This window comes from Mustela putorius, unplaced genomic scaffold, assembly GCF_011764305.1.
Source record: "Mustela putorius furo isolate JIRA1106 unplaced genomic scaffold, ASM1176430v1.1 tig00003845_pilon_pilon_pilon, whole genome shotgun sequence".
Classification (NCBI taxonomy): domain Eukaryota; kingdom Metazoa; phylum Chordata; class Mammalia; order Carnivora; family Mustelidae; genus Mustela; species Mustela putorius.
The window spans coordinates 84,294,181-84,315,550 of NW_025421998.1; the positions used below are offsets into that span (position 1 = coordinate 84,294,181).

At 38.5% G+C, this 21,370-nt stretch overlaps 1 protein-coding gene across 10 annotated transcripts in view; it reads left to right on the forward strand.

Annotated features, from left to right (window-relative positions):
• The window catches only part of NRF1 (nuclear respiratory factor 1), a 145,912-nt gene that overhangs the window by 61,342 nt on the left and 63,200 nt on the right, over positions 1 to 21,370 (forward strand). For all 10 annotated transcript variants that reach the window (XR_006601404.1, XM_045062976.1, XM_045062978.1 and 7 more), the window contains exons 4-5: positions 1,530 to 1,656; positions 19,743 to 19,883. Coding sequence is in view for 9 of the 10 variants with exons in the window: in XM_045062976.1 (XP_044918911.1) it covers positions 1,530 to 1,656; positions 19,743 to 19,883 (268 nt within the window). In the remaining variant the exon portion in view is untranslated. The remainder of the gene's footprint in view (positions 1 to 1,529; positions 1,657 to 19,742; positions 19,884 to 21,370) is intronic.

Here is a 21,370-nt window from a genome sequence, read left to right on the forward strand (position 1 = left end):
AAATCAAGAATGCAATATACTAGAAACCAAGTGCGAAAAGCATGTTAATAAGGAGAGTGTGTGATTAGCTCTGTCAAATGCTGCTGGCAGGTTGAATAAGATGCATATTGACCATTAGATTTAGCAACATGGAGGTCATGATTGAACTTGGCAAGAGCATTTCCAATGGAGTGGTAAGGCTGAAAGGATTGGGGTATCTTCAAGAGAGAATGGGAAAAGAAGAATTAGAGAGTGTGAATATAGACCATTCCTTCAAGGAATGCTGCCAAATTTCTTGTTTAGCATATGGTCCTTTGCTGAAGAGTTTTTTCTGAGGAGTTTGTAGGTTGTACAGAAAGATTATCATGCAGCAATAGTACACGGGGACTTAATATTTGATGGTAGCACAACGTGCATTCATACAGGATAAGAAATTTTGTCTATAAAATGTTCCAGAAGGTTTTTTTCTTACAGTGTTTTAAATACACCCAAAATTTCTAGGTGTTTATTAGAATATTGAATCCAAATGGAGTGCCAGCCCATGTGAATGATACGTGACAAAAGCTAGAAAATAATAGTTTATACTAAGAACAGAAGAGGAAGATTATAAGAAACTGAAGAAAAAAACCCAAAAAGTATTGATTGGAAGCTTTCAGCAAAGTGTTTATATACCAACAAATAGGCAGTTCTTATTTCCTTTCATGATGGGATAGGCCAGAATATGTTATATATAGACATGTCTTTGCTATAAGGGGCGTAGGCATGACAGTACATACTTTTGGAGAAAGGTGGAAAACTAGATATGTTCACTTTGTTTCATTTGAATTAATTACTCACCAGTCTCTGGAAAGAGTAGACTATGTTCCCAGAGGATTATGGAATGTAGAACTTTAAAATAATGCCCCATGATTTCAGAGGAAAAGCCCAGCATTTCTATTTCACCCAGTGTTGATACACTTTAAAATGCTCTTTTACTTCTTCCTCATTTGTAAAATATTACAGAACCAAGAATTATTATCTATATGCAATGAAAATCTAGAAATGACAACATTTTTGAAGTCATATTTCTGGATAAATCTATGTCAGTGAGACATAAACAATGACTACATCTGTCAAAGAAATTAGAAGCAGATCATTTAGGCCCCCTTCATTAAGCATGGAGATAACATGATAATGTCTACAAGTAAATGTCTCAGCAGTAATCTTTATTGTTATTATAAGTTGCAGTAAGAGAAAACCCCTTTAGTGTTGCTCGGATCAGGAAGAATTATACTCTCCCTGTTCAACATTGTGTCATGGCTGTGTCCTGAAGCAGACTTATAGCCGACCCTTTCATCAGTTAGCTAGTCATTGGTCTTTAGGACAAAGGTATGCACATTTTTCTGCTGAACAGGATATTCAAACTTACACTACCCTTTTCACATTTCAGGTAAAACAACAACAACACATCTGATCAGAATAAATTGCCTCAAGTCAAAGTAAATTTTCTGTGTCACTCTAATTTCTCTCTTCCTTAACCGTTTTTATTCTCTTTTCATTGTCTAATTCAGGAAACTTCGAGCTACATTAGATGAATATACTACTCGAGTGGGACAGCAAGCTATTGTCCTCTGTATCTCCCCCTCTAAACCCAACCCTGTCTTTAAAGTGTTCGGTGCAGCACCTTTGGAGAATGTGGTAAGAAAACTCAGCTGTGTTCTCAGAGACTCACTCTTGCTTTCTGTGGGTTATTTGTTCTTTTGATCCTCTGTCTAGTACTATAGCTGTTACTTCTATCCTCCCCTTGTCTGGGGGTAGGAGTGGGACTGGTTTTCAAGCCGCTGTGCATAGATCAAAATAAAAACGATTATTTCTGTTTGTACTTACTGTAGCAAGATAGTCTACGCTCTCAGATACGCCATCTGAGAGATGCCTTGTATCTGTCAGCCCAAGGCGGGGAAAGATGGTGTTATGTTTGTTAAGAAACGAACACGACAGGATTTTGTGGTGTTTTTTGTTTTTCGTTTTCTAATTTAAAGTTATTTATTTATTTATTTATTTATTTATTTAGAGAGAACATGAGCCGGTAAGGGGCAGAGACAGAAGCAGACCCCCTGCTCAGTAGAGAGCCGGATGTGGGGCTTGGTCCCGGGACTCCAGGATCATGATCTGAGCCAAGGAAAGATATTTCACCCCCACTGAGTCACCCAGGTGCCCCAAGGATTTTATAAGAAAATTACTGATTTATGTCAGAAACAAAATGGGAGATAATTCTAAGATGTAAACCTCATGAGGCAAACCTCAGGAACCATTTTACTGATTTCTGGTATTTGAGTTGCATATTTAAAATCTCTTGCATTTCTTTGAAGAATTTATTTGACACTCTGCTTCAATTTTGAAATACAGTTGAATATTTTGATCACCTAACTATCTGTAGCTAAGTTTTTAAAGATAGTATTTTATCTTTTCATACTTACACTAAGTGAACTACTTTTTCTCTGGCTTTGAATAACTTTGAATTGTTAGTAGAATAATGGTCTGTCCAGATTTAAATTGCATTTTATTTTTATTGGAATGAAGTTTATTAGCTGAAGGGACATTTATTGTATTTCTCCGTATCGAATGTAGACATTTCAGGAGTTTAGAACTGATTAGTAAGCAATTGAAATTTTGTTGGTTTTGCTGGTTTTTTTTTTTTTTCACATGCAAATGTTGTGGTTCTTTTTCAACATTTTTGAATTTCGTTTTGAGTTTTACCAAAAATTCCTGAGGCCCTAGACTTAGGGTGTGTATTAGGACCTTCCCTTAGAAGAATATGGTAGAAGATTTCTAGGTCAAAATGGTGCCTGACAAGCTGTCCTAGTGTCATGATGTTCACCAACATGAAATCTGGGCATGTCTTCTTTTTTTCAGTATCAAATATTTAAAATAATTTTACTACTACTAATAATAATATGATTTGTGAAAAGGACTCATCTAGAATACTCAGAAAATATCTCCGAAAATTACTCTCTAAAAGGAGAAGTGCCTGGCTGGCTCAGCCAGTGGAACATGTGACTCTTGATCTCAGGGTTGTTAAGTTTGAGCCCCATACTGTGTATAGAGATTGCTTAAAACAAAATCTTTTTTTAAAAACCCAAGAAACAAAAAGAAATTTTGAGAAACTGTTGGGAGTCTTCCATATGTTATAAAAGGATATAGACTCTATGAAACAAACAGTCATATGATAAACTAGACAGAAAAAAAAGCAGTAAATATTTTTTCATTGACTGACATTTCATACATATAGGCTAAAGAATAAATACCAATAGAATTAGAAGCAGAATGTGTCCCCTAAAACATTAAAGAGGGAAAATACCAAGTCTATATAAAAGATTTAAAAAAGAAAACACAAAGTATAGAACAAAATAATATAAGTGAAACCAGTTAATTCTGTTGTAGATCATAAATATAAATGGATTAACTCCTTTGAGAAAGACAAAGATTTTCTTTCAGAGTGGAACAACAATAATCCAAACCCAAACCCAACTGTATTTAATTTATGTGACATACTCACAGTGATTCACAGATGTTCAAAGTAGCTGCAAATGATACCATTGAAAGTGAAAGGAGGGGGCCTGGGTGAGTCAGTGGGTTAAAGCCTCTGCCTTTGGCTCAGGTCATGATCCCAGGACCCTGGGGTCCAGCCCCACATTGGGCTCTCTGCTCAGTGCGGAGTCTGCTTCCTCCTCTCTCTCTCTGCCTGCCTCTCTGTCTACTTGTGATCTCTGTCTGTCAAATTAATAAATAAAAAATCTTAAAAAAAAATAAAGGGAAAGGACAGTTCACAGAATGGGAGAAAATATTTGCAAATCATACATCTGACAAATAACTTGAATCCATGTAAAGATCTTGTAGAACTAAACAATAAAAAGACAGCCCTATTTAGTTATTTATGTAGTATGCATGCACAGCAGCAGGGAGGGGCAGAGGGAGGTTAGAGAATCTCAGGCGGACGCCACAAGTCGTGTGGTGCCCGATGCAGGGCTGGATCTCAGAACCCTGTGATCACAGCCCAAACCAAAGTCAAGAGTTTCACTTAACCAGTTGAGCCACCCAGGCACCCTAAGCCCAATTTTAAAATGGTGAAGATTCTGTCACTATTTGAAGATGACATACTACTATACTTAGAACACCCTGAAGACTCTATCGTAAATCTGTTAGAACGGATAAATGAATTCAGTAAAGTTGCAGGAAACAAAATTTATATACAGAAATCTGTTGCATTTTTATACATTAATAATGAATTAATTCTACTTCTGAAACCAATAATGCACTGTATGTTAAATAAGTAGAATTTATATAAAAATAATGAAGTAGCAGAAAGAGGAATTAAGAAAATACTTCTGCTTATAATTGCACCAAAAAAAATAAAATACTTAGGAATAAACTTGACCGAGGTGGTGAAAGACCTGTATTCTGAAAAAAATACACAACAGTGATGAAAGAAATTGATGACAACAAAATTGGAAAGATATTTTATGCTCATGGATTGGAAGAATTAATATCACTAAAACGTCCATATACCCAAAGCAATCTACAGATTCAATGCAATCCCAATCGAAATACCAGTAGCATTTTCACAGAAGTAGAACAAATAATCCCAAGATTCATAAAAGACCTCAAATATCCAAAGCAATCTTGAGAAAGAAGAAAACAGCTGGAGGTATCACCATCCCAGATTTACATAGTTTTAATAATCAAACTGTATAGTACTGGCACAAAAATAGGCACAGAGATCAATAGAATATAATAGAAAGACCCAAAATAAACCCACCCTTATATGGTCAATTAATCAATGACTATGGAGGCAAGAATATACAATGGGGGAAAGCTAGTCTCTTCAAAAAATGGTGTTGGGAAAACTGGACCACTTTCTTATGCCATACACAAAAATAAGTTAAAAATGAATTAAAGACCTAAATGTGAGACCTGAAACTGTAAAACTCCTAGAAGAAAATGTAGGCAATAATCTCTTAATACATTGGCCTCCGCAAGCTGTTTATGGATATGTCTCCTTAGGCAAGGGAAACAAAAGCAAAAATAAATTATTAGGACTACACAAAAATAAAAAGCTTCTGGACAGCAAAGGAAGTCACCAACATAAGAAAAAGGCGATCTACTGAATGTGACAAGGTATTTGCAGATGATATATCTTTTAAGGAGTTAATATCCAAAATATATAAAGAAGTTACAAGCTCAACAGCAAAAAACCCAAACAATCCAATTAAAAAATGGGCAGAGGACTTAAAACCTACAGATGGCCATCAGACGCATGAGAAGATGCTCAGCCTCACTTATCATTAGGAAAAGGCAAATCAAAACCATAATGAGATATCACCTCTCACCTGTCAAAATGCCTAGTATCAAAAAGACAAGAAGGGCACCTGGGTGGCTCAGTTGATTAACCATCTGACTCTTGGTTTCGGCTTAGGTCATGCATGATCTCAGGATCATGAGATCAAGCCCCACTTTGGGCTCTGTGTTCAGCATGGAGTCTGCTTTCCCCCTCCCACCCTCTCCCCCTCTGTCCCTCCCCTCACTTGTGCGTGCATTCTTTCTCTCCCCAAAATAAATAAAATCTTAAAAAAAAAACTAACAAGTGTTGGTGGTAATGGGGAGAAAACAGAGCACCTGTGTACTGTTGGTAGTGTGTAGCCACTATGGAAAACAGCATGGAGGTTGTTGCTTAAAAAATTAAAAATAGAAATGCCATACAGTCCAGTAATTCCACTACTGGATATTTACAGAAGAACATGAAAACACTAGTTCAAAAAGATACATGTACCCCTATGTTTACTGCAGCATTCTTTACAGTTGCCAAGATACGGAAGTAACCCATATGTCTATCCATAGAGAGTGGATAAAGAAGAGGTAATATTACTCAGCCATAAAAAAAATGAAATCTTGCCATTTGTGACAACATAGATGGACCTAGAGGGTATTGTGCTAAGTGACATAAATCAGACAGAGACAAGTATCATATGATTTCACTTACATGTTAAATTTAAAAAACAAAGCGGAAACAGGCTCCTAAAATACAGAGAACGAATTGGCAATTCCCAGAGTGGGATGGTAGGGGATCAGCAAACAGAGGTAAAGGGGAGTGGGAGGTACAGGCTTCCAATTATGGAATGAATAAGTCATGGAGATGAAAAGTACAGCAGAGAATATACTCAGTGGTATCACAATAGCATTGTATCATGACAATAGCTATACTTGTGAACATAGCAGAATGTATTGAGTTACCAATCATGATGTTGTAAAACCTGACACTAATGTAAGTTGTGTTCAGCTATACTTCCAAGTTTTTTAAAAAATGACAAAGAATCTGAATAGATATTTCTCCAAAGAAGATAGAGGAATGGTCAGCAAGCACATAAGCAGTAATGATAAACAGTTATTAGTATTAGGGAAATGAAAATCAAAACCAGAACGAGACACTACTACATACTTACTAGGATGATTATAATAAAAAAGGTAGACAACAATAAGTGTTGTTGAGTATATGTAGAAATTAGAACCTTCCATACATTGCTATTGGGAATGTAAAATGATGCAGTTGCTTCAGAAAACAGTTTGGCAGGGCGCCTGGGTGGCTCAGTTATTAAGCGTCTGCCTTCGGCTCTGGTCATGATTGAGTCCCACATCGGGCTCCCTGCTCAGTGGGAAGCCTGCTTCTCCCTCTCCCACTCCTGCTGCTTGTGTTCCCTCTCTTGCTGTATCTCTTTCTGTCAAATAAATAAATTACACCTTAAAAAAAAAAAAAAGAAAGAAACAGTTTGGCAGTTTCTTTCTTTCTTTCTTTTTTTTATTAAAGATTTATTTATTTATTTATTTGACAGAGAGAGATCACAAGCAGGCAGAGAGAGAGGAGGAAGCAGGCTCCCTGCCGAGCAGAGAGCCCGATGCGGGGCTCGATCCCAGGACCCTGAGATCATGACCCGAAGTTTGGCAGTTTCTTAAAAGTAGAGTCACTACATGACCCAGCAATTCTACTCCTAGGTTTACTCAAAAGAACTGAAAGCAAAGCTTTATATACACAATGTCCATAGCAGCAAAACTTATACATAAAACTTACACACATGTTCTTAGCAGCATGATTCGTAATCACCACAAAGTGGAAACAGCCCAAATGCTCAACAACTGATGTGTGGATAAATATATTATCTACAATGGAATATTATTCGTCAGTAAGAGGGAGTGAAATACTGATAAAAAAAAAAAAAAACTACAGCATGTGGGGCACCTGGTTAGCTTGGTCAGTTATGTGTCTGACCTCACTCAGGTCATGATCTCCAGGTCCTAGGATCGAGTCCTGAATCCAGCTCCCTGCGCAGCAGGGAGTGTCTCTTTCTCTCTCTCTCCCCCGCCCACCCCCTCCACTGCTCATTTTCTCTCTGTCTCTCAGATAAATAAATAAAATCTTCAAAAAAAAAAAAATGACAGCATGGATAAACCTTGAAAACATTTTGATAAGTGAAAGAGCCCAATCACAAAAGACCACATGTGGTATGATTCCATTTGTATGCAGTGTCCACGACAGGCAGATCTATGGAGTAGATTAGTCATTGCCAGATTGGAAAGGTGGGAGAGAGGAATGAAAAGTGACAGCCAATGAGTGCTGAGTTTATTTTAGGGGGATAAAAATGCTCTAAAATTAGATTATGATGCTTGCATATCCCTACATATATACTTAAGAAAGTTGAATTGTACACTTTATTTTTTTTAATTGTACACTTTAAATGATGAATTGTATGGTCTGATAGGCTGAATAATGACCCCAAGGATATCCAGATCTGAATTCCTGGAATCTTTGTGTGTTACCTTGTATGGCAAAAAGGACTTTGTGGTGATTAGGTTAACAATCTTGAGATGGGGTGATTACCCTGGATTATCTGGGTATAGCCTACGTCTAACTACATTGTCTTTATCAAAGGGAGACAAGGGGAGATTGATAAAGAAGTAGAAGATGCATTGGTAGGAGTAAAAGGTTGGATGCAGGGAAGGGGGGAAGGGGTCAGGAGCCAAAGAATACAGGTTAGAAGCAGCTAGATGAGGCAAGGAAATGGACTCTCTCCTAAAGCCTCCAGAAGGACCAGCCTTGCCAATAACCTTGATTTTAGCCCAGTAAAACTAAGAGAATGAGTTTCTGTTGGTTTAAGCCACCAAGTTAATGATCATTGTGGCAGCCATTAGAAACTAATGTGTAGGATATGTGAGTTATAATCTCAATAAAGCTGTTAAAAATGTTAAAAGTAAAATAATAGGCAAAGGTGTGTCAGACAAATACCTACAAAAAATAAATCATGGATCATAGCATTAATATCAGTCAAAGCCAAATCCTTAAACAAGTATTAACTGAGAACCGGAGGTAATTTGATATTGATAAATAGTATAAATTTATAATGCACCTTTTTTTGCCTCAAACATTAAAGCAAAGTGTGTAGATCAAAAAATTACAAATAAAAGAAAAAATAAAGCATGACAATGGCAGGAGGCTTTAATATCTTTATCAGATTAAGGAAGAAAATAATAAGAATATAGGGATCTGAATAAAAGAATAAGGTTAATATAAAATATGTATGCTAGCATTAATACTGTATAAGGAGAGAATATGTCATATTTGAAAAATTACATGAATGGGTTATAAGACTTGACCAAATATATTATTAGGCCCCAATGAAGATCTTAATAAATTGTAAAATGCAGAAATTATACAGGCCATATGGTTGGGAGGGTTTTTGGTCCAGGGAACTACTTCAATTTTGTTTTTTAGCTAGAACTACAGATCTCTCTTTTTAAAAATTGAAACATAATTAACATGCTGTGTTTTATTAGTTTCAAGTATGTAATTCAGTAATTTGACAGTTCTGTACATTTCTCAGTGCTCATCAAGATTAAGTGTACTCTTAACCCCATTTATCCATTTCAGTCACTTCTCCCCTCCCGCTATGCTTCTGGTAACCAACAGTTTGTTCTCTGTATTAAAGAGTCTAGTTTTTTTTGGTCTATTTTTCCTTTGTTTATCCATATGTTTTGTTTCTTAAATTCCACATATGAGTGAAATCATACCATATTTGTCTTTCTCTGACTAACTTATTTTACTTATCGTTTTACCCTTTACATACATCCATGTTGTTGCAAAAGGCAAGATTTCATTCTTTTTATGGCTTAGTAATATTCCATTATATATTCCAGTATTATAATATTCTATTATGTGCATATGTATATGTACATATATACACACACCACCTCTTTATCCATTCATGCATGATGGACACTTGGGTTGCTTCCATATCTTGGCTATTGTAAATAATGCTGTAACAAACTTGAAGGGTACATATATCTTTTCGAATTAGTGTTTTCATTTTCTTTGAGTAAATACCCAGTAGTGGCCATATTTTTCACCATGATACAGAACATTTTGAGCTTAATATCAAAAGATAGACAGGAAAAAGTATTCAGCCACATAGTACATAAAAACACTTCTTAATTTGTAGACTGTTTAGATAATATAAAAGCAAAACTTAAAGGATTCAGTTTGAGCTGGTTCTCAAAGGAATATTCATTACCTTAATTTTTTTATATACAAGAAAGATGGAAAAGAAATAAACATCTAATTCAAGAAGCTGGAAAGGGAATAAGATGAGTCTAAGAAAAAATAGGTTAAGTAAATGTGGAAGTGAAAAAAATTAAGGAGTTCGTGAGCAGAAAAAGTAGAATTGTTACGTTCGAGAAGTGATACTATGAAAAGTCCAATAAAAAAGAAAACTTCTAGCATGCTAGTTGAGGAAAAGGGAGAAGAAAGCAAATATATAGTCTTAGAAATTAGATGAGTCATAGTCACAGTTAAGGAAAGATTAAAACTTGTAAGGAAATGCTGTGCATTAATCTGTTTTTACAAATTAAGAACCTCAACTAAGTGGACAGTTCAGTAAGAAAATAAAATAACTAAAGCATATGTAAACCTCAGTAGAATAAACATGTTCAAAACTAAAAAAGTATATCTGATACTTTGGGTAACTCCTCTTAACCTTCAAGATACAGAATATAATCTTAAGATTTACTGATATTCAGAGTCATATTAAGTAATTAGAGCCCATTGTTTATCATAATCAGTATGCAATGTATTGCATATAATCTTGTTAATAGTTAAGGAGATGATTTAGATGGCTAACATTTATTGAGTGCTTACTATGTTCTCAGTATAGTTATAAGCACTTTGTATAATCTCATTTAATAATTTTAAAACTGGTACTTGTATTTTGTCCTCCTGCCTATAGCTGTCATCTTACTTTTTGCTTTTATAGCTATAGTCTGCTGAAAAACTCTAGAAAAATTAAAATTCAGTAGGGCTGTTCATCTTTGAAATAATAGATTTCAGATTTTTTAATTTATTTTTTTATTTTTTTAAGATTTTATTTATTTATCTGACAGACAAAGAGCACAAGTAGGCAGAGAGGCAGGCAGAGAGAAAGGGGAGGAAGCAGGCGGCAAAGAGCCCGATGCGGGGCTCGATCCCAGGACCCTGAGATCATGACCTGAGCCGAAGGCAGAGGCTTTAACCCACTGAGCCACCCAGGCGCCCCTAGATTTCAGATTCAAGATTGTCTGTTATTTTAAGAGTTTGTTGAAAGAGGATTGGAAACATTACTAGTCCTTTTAATAGTTAATGCTGAATTTTTTCTTATATTTTAGGGCTCCATTTATTTTCCCATACTGTGTTTTGCCCATATTACTTTCTTGTCCACAACTGGAGTGTATAGCAAGGCACTGTAAACAAAACTAAGTGACTCACAACAAATGGAAAAAATGTTTTCATAAAATTAGTAACAGCAGTTGCAGTTTGTTGAGTATTTTAAATGTACTTGTTTTCTGCTAAGCACTTTATATTTATGATTTTTACTTAATCATCAAAATAACCCTATGATATATATGTTATTATTTGTGCTTTACAGTTGTAGGAATTGAGGGTTGAGAGCTTAAGTATTTTGTTCAGGATCACACAGTAAGTAGCAAATTAATGATTAATGTTCTTTATAAAGAGCTGTCAAAAATTAATAAAATTATGAACAGATGAATAACAAAGACCCAAAGATATGTTTGAATATAGATTAGATATTAGGTGATACTAAGGAATTCTGATATTTTTGTAGGATGTGATCATTGTACTCTAGTTATGTATGAGAATGCCCTTGTTTTTCCAAGATGCATGCTGAAGTATTTAGAAGTGTTACAGTGTCTGAAATATACTTTAAGTGGGGATGCCTAGATGGCTCAGTCAGTTAAGTATCTGCCTCCAATCTCAGGATCCTGGGATGAAGCCTGGAATCAGGCTTCCTGATCCGCAAGGAGTCTGCCTCTCCCTCTCCCTCTGCATGCACCCCCGCCCCCCGCCGCTACCCGCACCAGCTCGTGCTTTCTCTCTCTTTCAACTAAATAAGTAAAATCTTTTAAAAATAATAATGAAATAAAATATACTTTAAGTGGTTAGCCCAGAGAATATCGTGTGTGTGTGTGTGCGTGCGTGTGTATATGTGTACAGATGGCAGATAAAGTAATTATGCCAAAACGTTGACAATTAATGAATCTGGGTGGTGAGGGTAGAGGATTTATTTTACCGTTCTCAGCATCTTTCTGTATATTAAAGTTTTTTCATATAAATTCATAATTTCCAAACACCCAAAGACAAAAGAGAAGACGTAAATGGAAGGAGGAAGCACAAGTGTCAAACAAAATGTTCAAAGAAACGGGAATTAAAACAGAAAACTACTTTACACTGTGAAAAAGATGTACAGCTTCCAGTGTTGGCATGTGAAACAGGCAGTTTAAATTGGTGTAATTTTCTAGAGGGCAGATTGGCAACCGGTATAAAATGTGCCCCAGATGTATACTTTTTAACTCAACTTCCTTTTGAAATTTTATCCTAAGGAAATAATCGGTCAAATAAGCAAAGATGTATGTACAAGTATATCAGTCACTGTATTCTTTATAGTATTTTTTAAAAAAAATTCAGAATAACCTTAATGTTCAAAGATAAGGGATTAGTTAGATAAATTGATGACTTGTGCCAAGATAGGCCTGCTACACTGCCTTTAAGTATGATGACATAAGTCTTTCTATTAACTTTATCATGTGGAGATGATGATTAAGTGAACAAAGCAACTTACAGAACCATACATAGAGTTTGGGCCTGCTTTAAAAGTAAATCTGCATTTTATACATGTTTATGGAATTGTTGAATGGAGAGGATTGTTGTAACTAACATTTGTGTAATAAAGCAGATTTATAAAACTTAGAAGTAAACATATTCTCAATAATTCTACCAATAACCTTGAGATGTAGGCATATTACAATTATTTGCATTTTGGAAGAGAATACAGGCTCAAAGAGGTTAAGTTATTGGCTCAAGATTCCCCAACTTCTTTTTTTTTTTTAAGATTTTATTTATTTGACAGAGATATCACAAGTAGGCAGAGAGGCAGGCAGAGAAAGAGAAAGAAGAGAGGAAGCAGGCTCCCTGCTGAGCAGAGAGCCTGATGAGGGGCTCGATCCCAGGACCCTGGGACCATGACCTGAGCCGAAGGCAGAGGCTTTAACCCACTGAGCCACCCTGGCGCGCCCCACCACCCCCCGCCAACTTCTGAATGGTAGAACCGCTGTCAAGATTTGGGTTCAAGGTGATGGAATATTACATCTCCCATAGGTTTGTCCAAGGTATTAAATATGGGGTTTCAAATTTAATTTCATTTTCTTAGTCCTTGCTTTCTCTTCTAAAAGGGAACAAATGAAGCCACCTTCTGCTTCTCCACAGTGCTGTGTGTACTTACTACTGATGTGCTTTTATTTGTATGATTATTTGATTAACTTCTATCCCCAGCTAGATTGTAAGCTCGGAGGGAGGGACTGGATCTACTTTGTTCTCCATCATGCTCCCAGTACCACACATTGCCCCTGCCATGGGTGCGTAGTTGCTGAGTAGCATTTGTTGCCTGAATAAAGCATCTTAAATGTTTGGCAGCACTCAGCCATGCAGATTTGACTTCCAAGTTATGATCCTGCATTGGATCTCAATTGAGACCTTGAGATGTAAAGAACTGTGAAGTTAGCTAGTGTCATTCTTTATAGTGCTTGTCCCAGTTTCTAATTATACTTTCATTTTTATGACAATTTTTGTGTTTGTCTTCTCTGCTAGATTGAAATATGCACAGTAATGGGACACTGTGATGGATACATTTGCTTTCCGATTTGCCCCCAGCTCTTCTTAGCACAGTGGCTAGCATAGAGGAGATGAATAGTATTTGTTTGATGGCTAGCTGGCTGGAGGAACTGCTGGGTTCAGAGATCACGTATGCCATGTATGTATTTGCAATGTGAGGTAGGGAAGTAACCTAAAACTAGCTGAACTCTCAGAAAGGGCCTTTGACTTGAATGTATAATGAGATTGCCTTATTTAGAAATTCAAGGTTTCTTTAAGTTGCTTGGGATCTAGCCTCTTAGATCTAATATTCTCTGAAGGTTTTGTTTGTTTGCTTTTTAAAGATTTTATTTATTTGTCAGAGAGAGAGAAAGCACAAGCAGAGGGAGCTACAGGCAATGGAGAAGCAGACTTCCCACTGCAAGGAGCCCGATGGGGGCCTCGATCCCAGGACCCTGGCACCAAGACCTGAGCCAAAGGCAGCCATGTGACTGAAGGAGCCACGCAGGCATCTCTCTTTGCAGTTTAAAACCTTTGTTTCCTTAAGCCTCAGCTTTTTAAAACAAAACAAAATAAAAATAAAAAGTTAAAGGACCTCCGGAACAACTCCATTGGGTGTTTTGGCCCTTTCGAATATCCTTCTTAGTGAAGGTGTGGCTCCCACCTAAAAGGCAGCATTGTTAACATTTAGACAAGCGAATTCAGTTTTGCCCGTGGGTTGGTATTAACTAGAGTGGGCACATATAATTAAAACCTCCGCATTTGTGAAAACTGTTTTTAAGTTTTGATTTTTTGAGTAGTTCCCCACATTGATTTTTCCTATATGTGACTCACTGTCCTCATGTGCAAAATAAGGATAATACCCACCTCACTGAGGAGCAGTAGAAATTAAAATTTATTATCATCCTCTATATGTGTTTATAGAGAGCTGGCATGAAAAGCATTGGCAAATAGTAGATTTTTTTAAGCTGCTGTGCCCCGAGGGCATGTTCTTGGCTTACTGCCATAGCCATCTTCTATAGAGTTGGTAGGAATAGGCCTAGAAATATTCTATTGAGGAATAGAGAATTTCCATTTTTTTCCAGAAGAACTTCAGGAGTTTCTGGAGGTGGAGCTCTTTCCTCAGAGTCAATAATCCGTAGCGTTTAGATGGGGATATGCTGGCTATGACTAACCAGTTCTACAGGTACAGAAATTAGTCACAGGCACAGAGGCAAGATGTAGCCCTGGCATTGTCACCAGCTTCTTTGAAATCATGTTTCAGCCTTCAATTCTTCTTTCCCAGTAGATGAGTGGACTCTGGAGTTGGTTATGATTTCTTGTTCTAAGTCATTCAGTTTTTTATATAGGTTTTTCAAAATGTCTTCAAGTTACAGAAAATGTGGAAGCATATTTTAAAAAATAGTAATGTAAAAAATGCAATATGATTTACTCATATATGGAACTTAAGAAAACAAATGAACAAGAAAATACAAATGAAAAGAAAACAAACAAAAAAGAGACAAACCAAAAAACAGACTCTTCACTATAGAGAACAAACTGGTGGTCACCAGAGGGGGATGGGTGGAGAAGAAGGGAAATAGGTGATGGGCTTAAAGAGAATATTTATCATGTTGAGCCCTGAGTAATGTAGAGAATTGCTGAATCACTATGTTGTACACTTGAGACTAATAGAACACTGTGTTAACTATACTGGAATTAAAATTTTAAAAAATAGCAGGGGCACCTGGGTGGCTCAGTGGGTTAAGCCTCTACCTTTGGCTCAGGTCATGATCTCAGGGTCCTGGGATCGAGCCCCATATCAGGCTCTCTGCTCATCAAGGAGCCTGCTCTCCCCCCCGCCCCCCCCACCTGCCTCTCTGCCTACTTGTGAGCTCGGTCAAATAAATAAAATCTTAAATAAAATAAAATTTTAAAAACAGTGAAATAAAAATTTTTCACTTATTTACATACTCAGCAAATAACTAACACAATTTGATACAAAATAAGGAATCCTTCTAAGTCCAGTGAGGCTTCAAGGTCCCAAACTAAGGATCCAGGGGGTTGAGAGGAAAATTAGACATCTGGACAGAGGCAGGAGACAAAAGAGGCTGACACTGGGGCTGGAGAGAGAATAGGGTGAAAGCCAACAACTTCATGGGGCATACAGCCTGAGGCCTGGCTCAGTGCCAGGTGGCACTGAGATCGTGGGATCTCGATCTTTGGGATCGTGGGTCTGAGGGCAGCTCTGCATTGGGGGATATTTTCACATATCTGAGATGATAACATATTTTTAATCTCAGGGAAGCATATAGGTAAGAAAAACTTTTTTGATCTTTCATGGGACCTTTCTGAAGACTCGTCTTTTCTGCAGAAAGGCTTCAGGCACACACAAGAATTATGGTATCTTGTCTGGAACTGGTTTTGCAGCCTAAGGGCCCATTGGTATTATAGTGGTAGCAGCCAATTCCAAAATCCGCAGCAAGCCGGTTCCATGCCCAGAACTCTAAGGGCTCTTATAAATACCCTGAACACCCTCCACCTCTGGTAATTATGAGAATGTTTGTTACTGTATCATCTGCACGTGTCTGAGTATGTGAACTATTTCAAAACACATGTTAAGTAATGATGGTGATGTCACACACTGGTTGTATATGGTATGTGTAAGAATATAAGTGATCATTTGATTTTGTAGAAATTTAAAGAAGTAAGGGAATTATGACAAGAAAACTTAGGAATTTTTCTTACAGGGAGTTGAAATTGGGTTGGGCCTTGAAAGATGAATGACTTTTTTATATGAAGCAGAATTAAAGGCCCAGAGGTAGAAAAGAACTTGCAGAAGTTAGTGAGGAAACTGAGTAGCTAGGAGGGTGTCATTTGCGTCGTCTCCAGGCTTGGGCAGGCAGAGCAGAGGCCCCACTGGGGGAGTCTTGGCAAAGTGGGGAATGATTAGAAAGGTGGCAGTGCTGGCCGGAGAAGTTTGGACTTCATCCTATGAGAAGGGGGGCACCTGTAGAAGTGGTTTTGAGAAAAAAGATAAATGATAGCAAAGTGGCTGAACATACTAGCTTTGGAGCTAGTTAAAAATTAGTTTGATTTGTAGCCACTAGCAATATGATTTGGGGAAGTCACTTAAGTTTATTAAGCCTTGTTTTTCTTAGCTGCACAATGGGTATACTAGTATTTTCCTTATAGAATTATGTGAGGATTAATTAAGACAATGTATATGTGCTTGACACATAGTAAGTGCTCAATAAATTGTGTTTGATTGTCATAAGCCAGTGTTTCAGAAATATATATATATATTTATCATACAGCTCCCAAAGGGGCTTGGAGTTTTTATTACATACTTTTTTTTTTTTTAAAGTAATCCTAGGGGCGCCTGGGTGGCTCAGTGGCTTAAGCCTCTGCCTTTGGCTCAGGTCATGATCCCAGGGTCCTGGGATCGAGCCCCGCATTGGACTCTCTGCTCAGCAGGGACCCTGCTTCCCCCCTCTCTCTCTGCTTGCTGCTCTGCCTACTTCTGATTTCTCTCTCTGTCAAATAAATAAATAAAATCTTAAAAAAAAAAAATAATCTCTTCATCTAGTATAGGGCTTGAACTCACGACCCCGAGATCAGGTGTCACATGCTCTACTGACTGAGCCAGCCAGGCACCCCAGAGCTCAGATATTTTATAAATAGCAGAGGCATATAGGGTGAGTTGGGGGAAAAGAGATTGGTAGGCAGACCAGCTGAGTTTGTTTTTGTTTTTAAGTGATTTTTAACTTTGTAAAACCAGTTAGTTGACAGTGACATTGGTATGAAGTAACAAAGGCATAAGCTGTGGTTTTGGAATAGAAGATAGAAGTTGGAAAAACAAACCTCTCTGTCATCAGGTTCATGACATTATCACTTATAAAGATGCACCATTATTTGTGTACCATGAAGACTAAAAAAACATTGACAGACTCTAGCACAGCGCTGATCACTTAGAATTTTTATTTTATGCTTATTTAGACATAGATTTTAATTGTATTGCATTTTATATAGTATCAAAAAAGGAAAGTGAAATAAACCGATACTCCTAAAACTTCTTCACTTCCACAGCCCAGTGACTCTGAATAACTTCTTGTTGCAAAGTCATCATCTTCTGTGACATTTCATGTAATATCGTCCTCTCTGCCATCAAGAGCACGAGCGCTGCTGCATGGCTTTATTTATTTATTTATTTATTTATTTGACAGATGGAGATCACAAGTAGGCAGAGAGAGAGGAGGAAGCAGGCTCCCTGCTGATTCGGGGCTTGATCCCAGGACTAGAGGATCATGACCTGAGCTGAAGGCAGAGGCTTTAACCTGCTGAGCCACCCAGGCGCCCCAAGCTTCATGGCTTTAAAGAGCACTCCGCTATTGTCTCTAGAATTTTCCAAGCTGCAACAGACTGATGCTGGTGTTTCTTGATCTTACCAGAAAGATCACTGCGGAGATTATCTAACTGCAACCAAGACCCAACATTCCTTTCTCAAATGGTTTGTTGATTGAAGAGGCAAGGGGTTGCATTCATGCTCCTAGAGAGAACAGCGGTGTTCATAGATGTGCAGCCTGGGACAGCTGGGCCTCAGGTTACCTCATCCACAGCAATTTCAAGACGTATCCCAATTTCAGAGAACTGATAAATGAGAAAGAATATGCATCTGAGGACCGCTAAGTCCTCATACTTAGTCAGAACGAATTGAAAAACTAGCTTGATCATTCTGGGAAAGTTTACCGAGCAACCTTAAAAACACAGTGGTCACAGCTGAAGTTATTTTGTTGTAAATTACTTGGAGAAATGCTCTACCAGCAATTTTTTTTTTTTGAAACTCAAGATATTTTTAAGGAATTAGGTAACACTGATAAGTTCAGCAAAATGCCTGGATACAAATTCCTAGAATTTTACTGATCCATAAAAATGGCCAAAATTGTTTGAAACTGGCTAATGTAATAGTAATAATCTAATGCTTTCCTGTCTTTGAAAATGCCAGGTATTTCTAGCATGGTGAAATTTATTTTTATACTATTATCATTACTCTTACTACAGGCCTACATACTGATATAATGGTTTAACCTGATAGATTAAAGTTCAAAGACTGCATCTGGGCTGGTAGCATAAAAACTCTACATAGGATACAGAAATCTAGAAAGCAGAAAATAAAAGTCCTTAACGTTGGCATGGCAGCACCAGTTGCCTATGTTACAGTAAATATATTGGCAATGATTTCTGAAACTTTCTTTTGTGTTAGAAACCAGGCTAAAACTGAATCTCTAGGATGATAATGATTAAACATGTTTGTACTGTTTTTCTGTCATCCCCTTCATTGTTTACCTATTTGGAAGGTTCTCCAACTGCAAAAGTTGTACTTTGTAGGCAACAGTAATTTTCACTTTTCCACACGGTTGAGATGGATTATGGGAACTGTTCCTTTTTAATCATCATAATGAGATATTTCTAAGAAAGTTTGTCCTGATCGAGAGTCCAGTTTGGAGCAGAAAACCCAGGACTTAATATTGTCGTAATTTTTGGATACCTCATTTTCTCTTCCCTTTTTTCTAAGATAATGGCTGGAGCCCTGAAAGCAGGTTAATTTTCCTATCCCATCTTGTTATATTTCCACAATTCCATGGCTGCTTTTTTATCCCCTAAGGTGTCTTTATCCCCTGTGTATTCTTATAAGTGAATGAACCCGTTATTGGTGGTTGTAGGATCCCATGTCTGCCTTCCATTTCTGCTCATCATGGAGGAGTGTGTGTATGTACAAATGTGCTGCTGTTAAGTTCTGTCTTTGAAGAGACCTTTCACTAGTAGTGGAAAGAAAGGAGTCAGAACAATGATTCCTGGGTCAGACCTGGGTATGTCAGAGCTACAGAGACATCATGGATTTGAAGGCTACTCTGTCACCAGGGAGGACCAGAAAGAAGGAGGGCATGACTGTGGGGTTCTCTCTGGCCCGGGGCCTTGCTGATAGTGGTACCTTTGACTCCCAGCTACAGTATAGAGGGCTTGTTTCTCCGCCCCCAGTGCCTTTCAGCTCAGCCTCTCGGGCACTTGAGTCACCTGTTGGGTATTCTGACCTTGCAGGAAAATAGTGGCAGGTTCAGATAGGCTGCTTAGAGTTTTAGAGACATAAGTCCCTGGTGATCTTGGAAGTGATTTTGGTAGTGAACTGTCACAGCTAGGTTTTATCAAATGGCCTGGGAAATTCAGAATAAAGAACGCCATTCCTATTAGATCTGGAACAGGTAATGGGGTTGGCGTTGAATGAAAAAATGTGATTTTAACCAAGAAGCAGTATTTCTGTAAAACTTTTCTGTCTGGCTCCTTTCTACTGTTATTACCTGCAATTTCATCATCTATTCACTTTAATTCTGTACAGTGTGATGTCTTTGGGGCCAGCGGGTATTTTTGTCTGCTAGTTGTAGAAGTGTTTGCTCTTAGGGCTCCACCGTGGCTGAGGGAGGCAGCCCCACCCCCTCCCCGGTTGCTTGGCACCAACCCTCCCTGGTTGTTGGGCATCTTGTTTACTGCTGCCCTTAATTCCCTGCAGGTGCGGAAGTACAAGAGCATGATCCTGGAAGACCTGGAGTCCGCCCTAGCAGAACACGCCCCCGCGCCACAGGAGGTTAACTCCGAGCTGCCACCTCTCACCATCGATGGAATTCCGGTCTCTGTGGACAAAATGACCCAGGTAAGGGGCGGGAAGTGAGGAGGAGACAGTAAGACAAGTCGCCCGGGTGTGGGCGGGCCTTCTCAGTTTTATGCTTAGTGATACCAGCAAGAGAGAGAGATACAGGTTGGGGTCTGACAGCGTCTGGCAGGGTATCAGCCTTGGGGTAGAGAATGTAGCCTCAGAAGAATGCTGTCCTCCATGGTTGGCAGTTCTTTCCTTTCTTTTGGGCCCTTGGGTTCCATAAAGAAACTCGTAGCTCGGAATTGGTTTGCTTGGACAGGTGACTGTCAGGACTTTGATGAACCACCACCAAGCAGGGCAAGTAAACTATTAGTCTTTCGGGCTAAGTTGCTCCTCTTTCCAAATTCTGAATACCACCGCGCTGTCGCCAAGGAAGGTTCCCCTCTCTGGGGAATAAGAATGGAAAACTCAGGATACCCTTCTGAGTCATTGCTTCTCTCCTCTTGCTTTGACGAGGGAAGTCAAGATGCACTTAGCCTGATAAATCAGCATTGCTCAGGAATTTTGCTGAGATTGTCCATTTTAAGTATCTCAGCTTTGAAAGTGATAGCTTAGGCAAGATCATATGCCCTTTTTATAACATATTTTCCTACCTTATTTCTTTATTAATGTATTCCTCTCTTGCTAAACCCAGTTGTGGGTTTTCTTATCGGATTCAGTCTTCCAGCAGCATTTAACACAGTTGATTATTCCGTCCTTTAAACACTTCCTGCTTTCTCTTTCTGCCCGCACACTCTCCTGAATGTCCTCCTGCCTCGCTCTCAGCTTTTCTGCCGGCTCTTCCTCCTGTTCGCAGTGATCAGGATTGGCATATCTGTTTCTCTAGTTTCTTTCCAAGTGGTCTCATCTGTCCTGTGGGCTTTATGTCCCCTCTGTATCCTGTTTATAGCCCAGCTTATAGCGCTTACTCTAGACATCCAGTGCCCAGCATGCCCCAGACACAGAACCTTGGATTGCCCCATTCCACTCCTTCTGCAATCCCCATGTCAGTGACCAGCACCACAGTCCATCTGGTCACTCAAGTGCCGGCATAGGAGCAACCCTCCGTTTCCCTGTTTTGCCCTCATTCCCACATGAGTCATTAGCACGTCATGTCAGTTCAGCTCTGAGATGGGCCCTGGATCTGACCATTCTTCTCAGTTCCTGTCACCGCCCTCGCCCAAGCCAAGTATCTCTCACATAGAGACTATTTCACCTGATCAATTCTGTTGCTCTCCATTTTGCCACTCTTACCCCGCTGAAGTCTGTACTTCACGGAACCACCAGAGGTTTTTTCCAAAACTTAGATCAGCTCATATCACTGTCTTATTTAAGCCCTTGAATGGCTTTCCACCATACCTAGAGTCAAATTCAGACTGCTGGGGCCTCTGAGGCCATGTTTAACCCGAGAATCCAGCCTTTTCCAGCTCCCTTGTTCAGTCTCCTGCTCAGTCACTGTGCTCTGGCCACCCTGGCCCTCTTTTTGTCAAAACACTCCAAGCCCA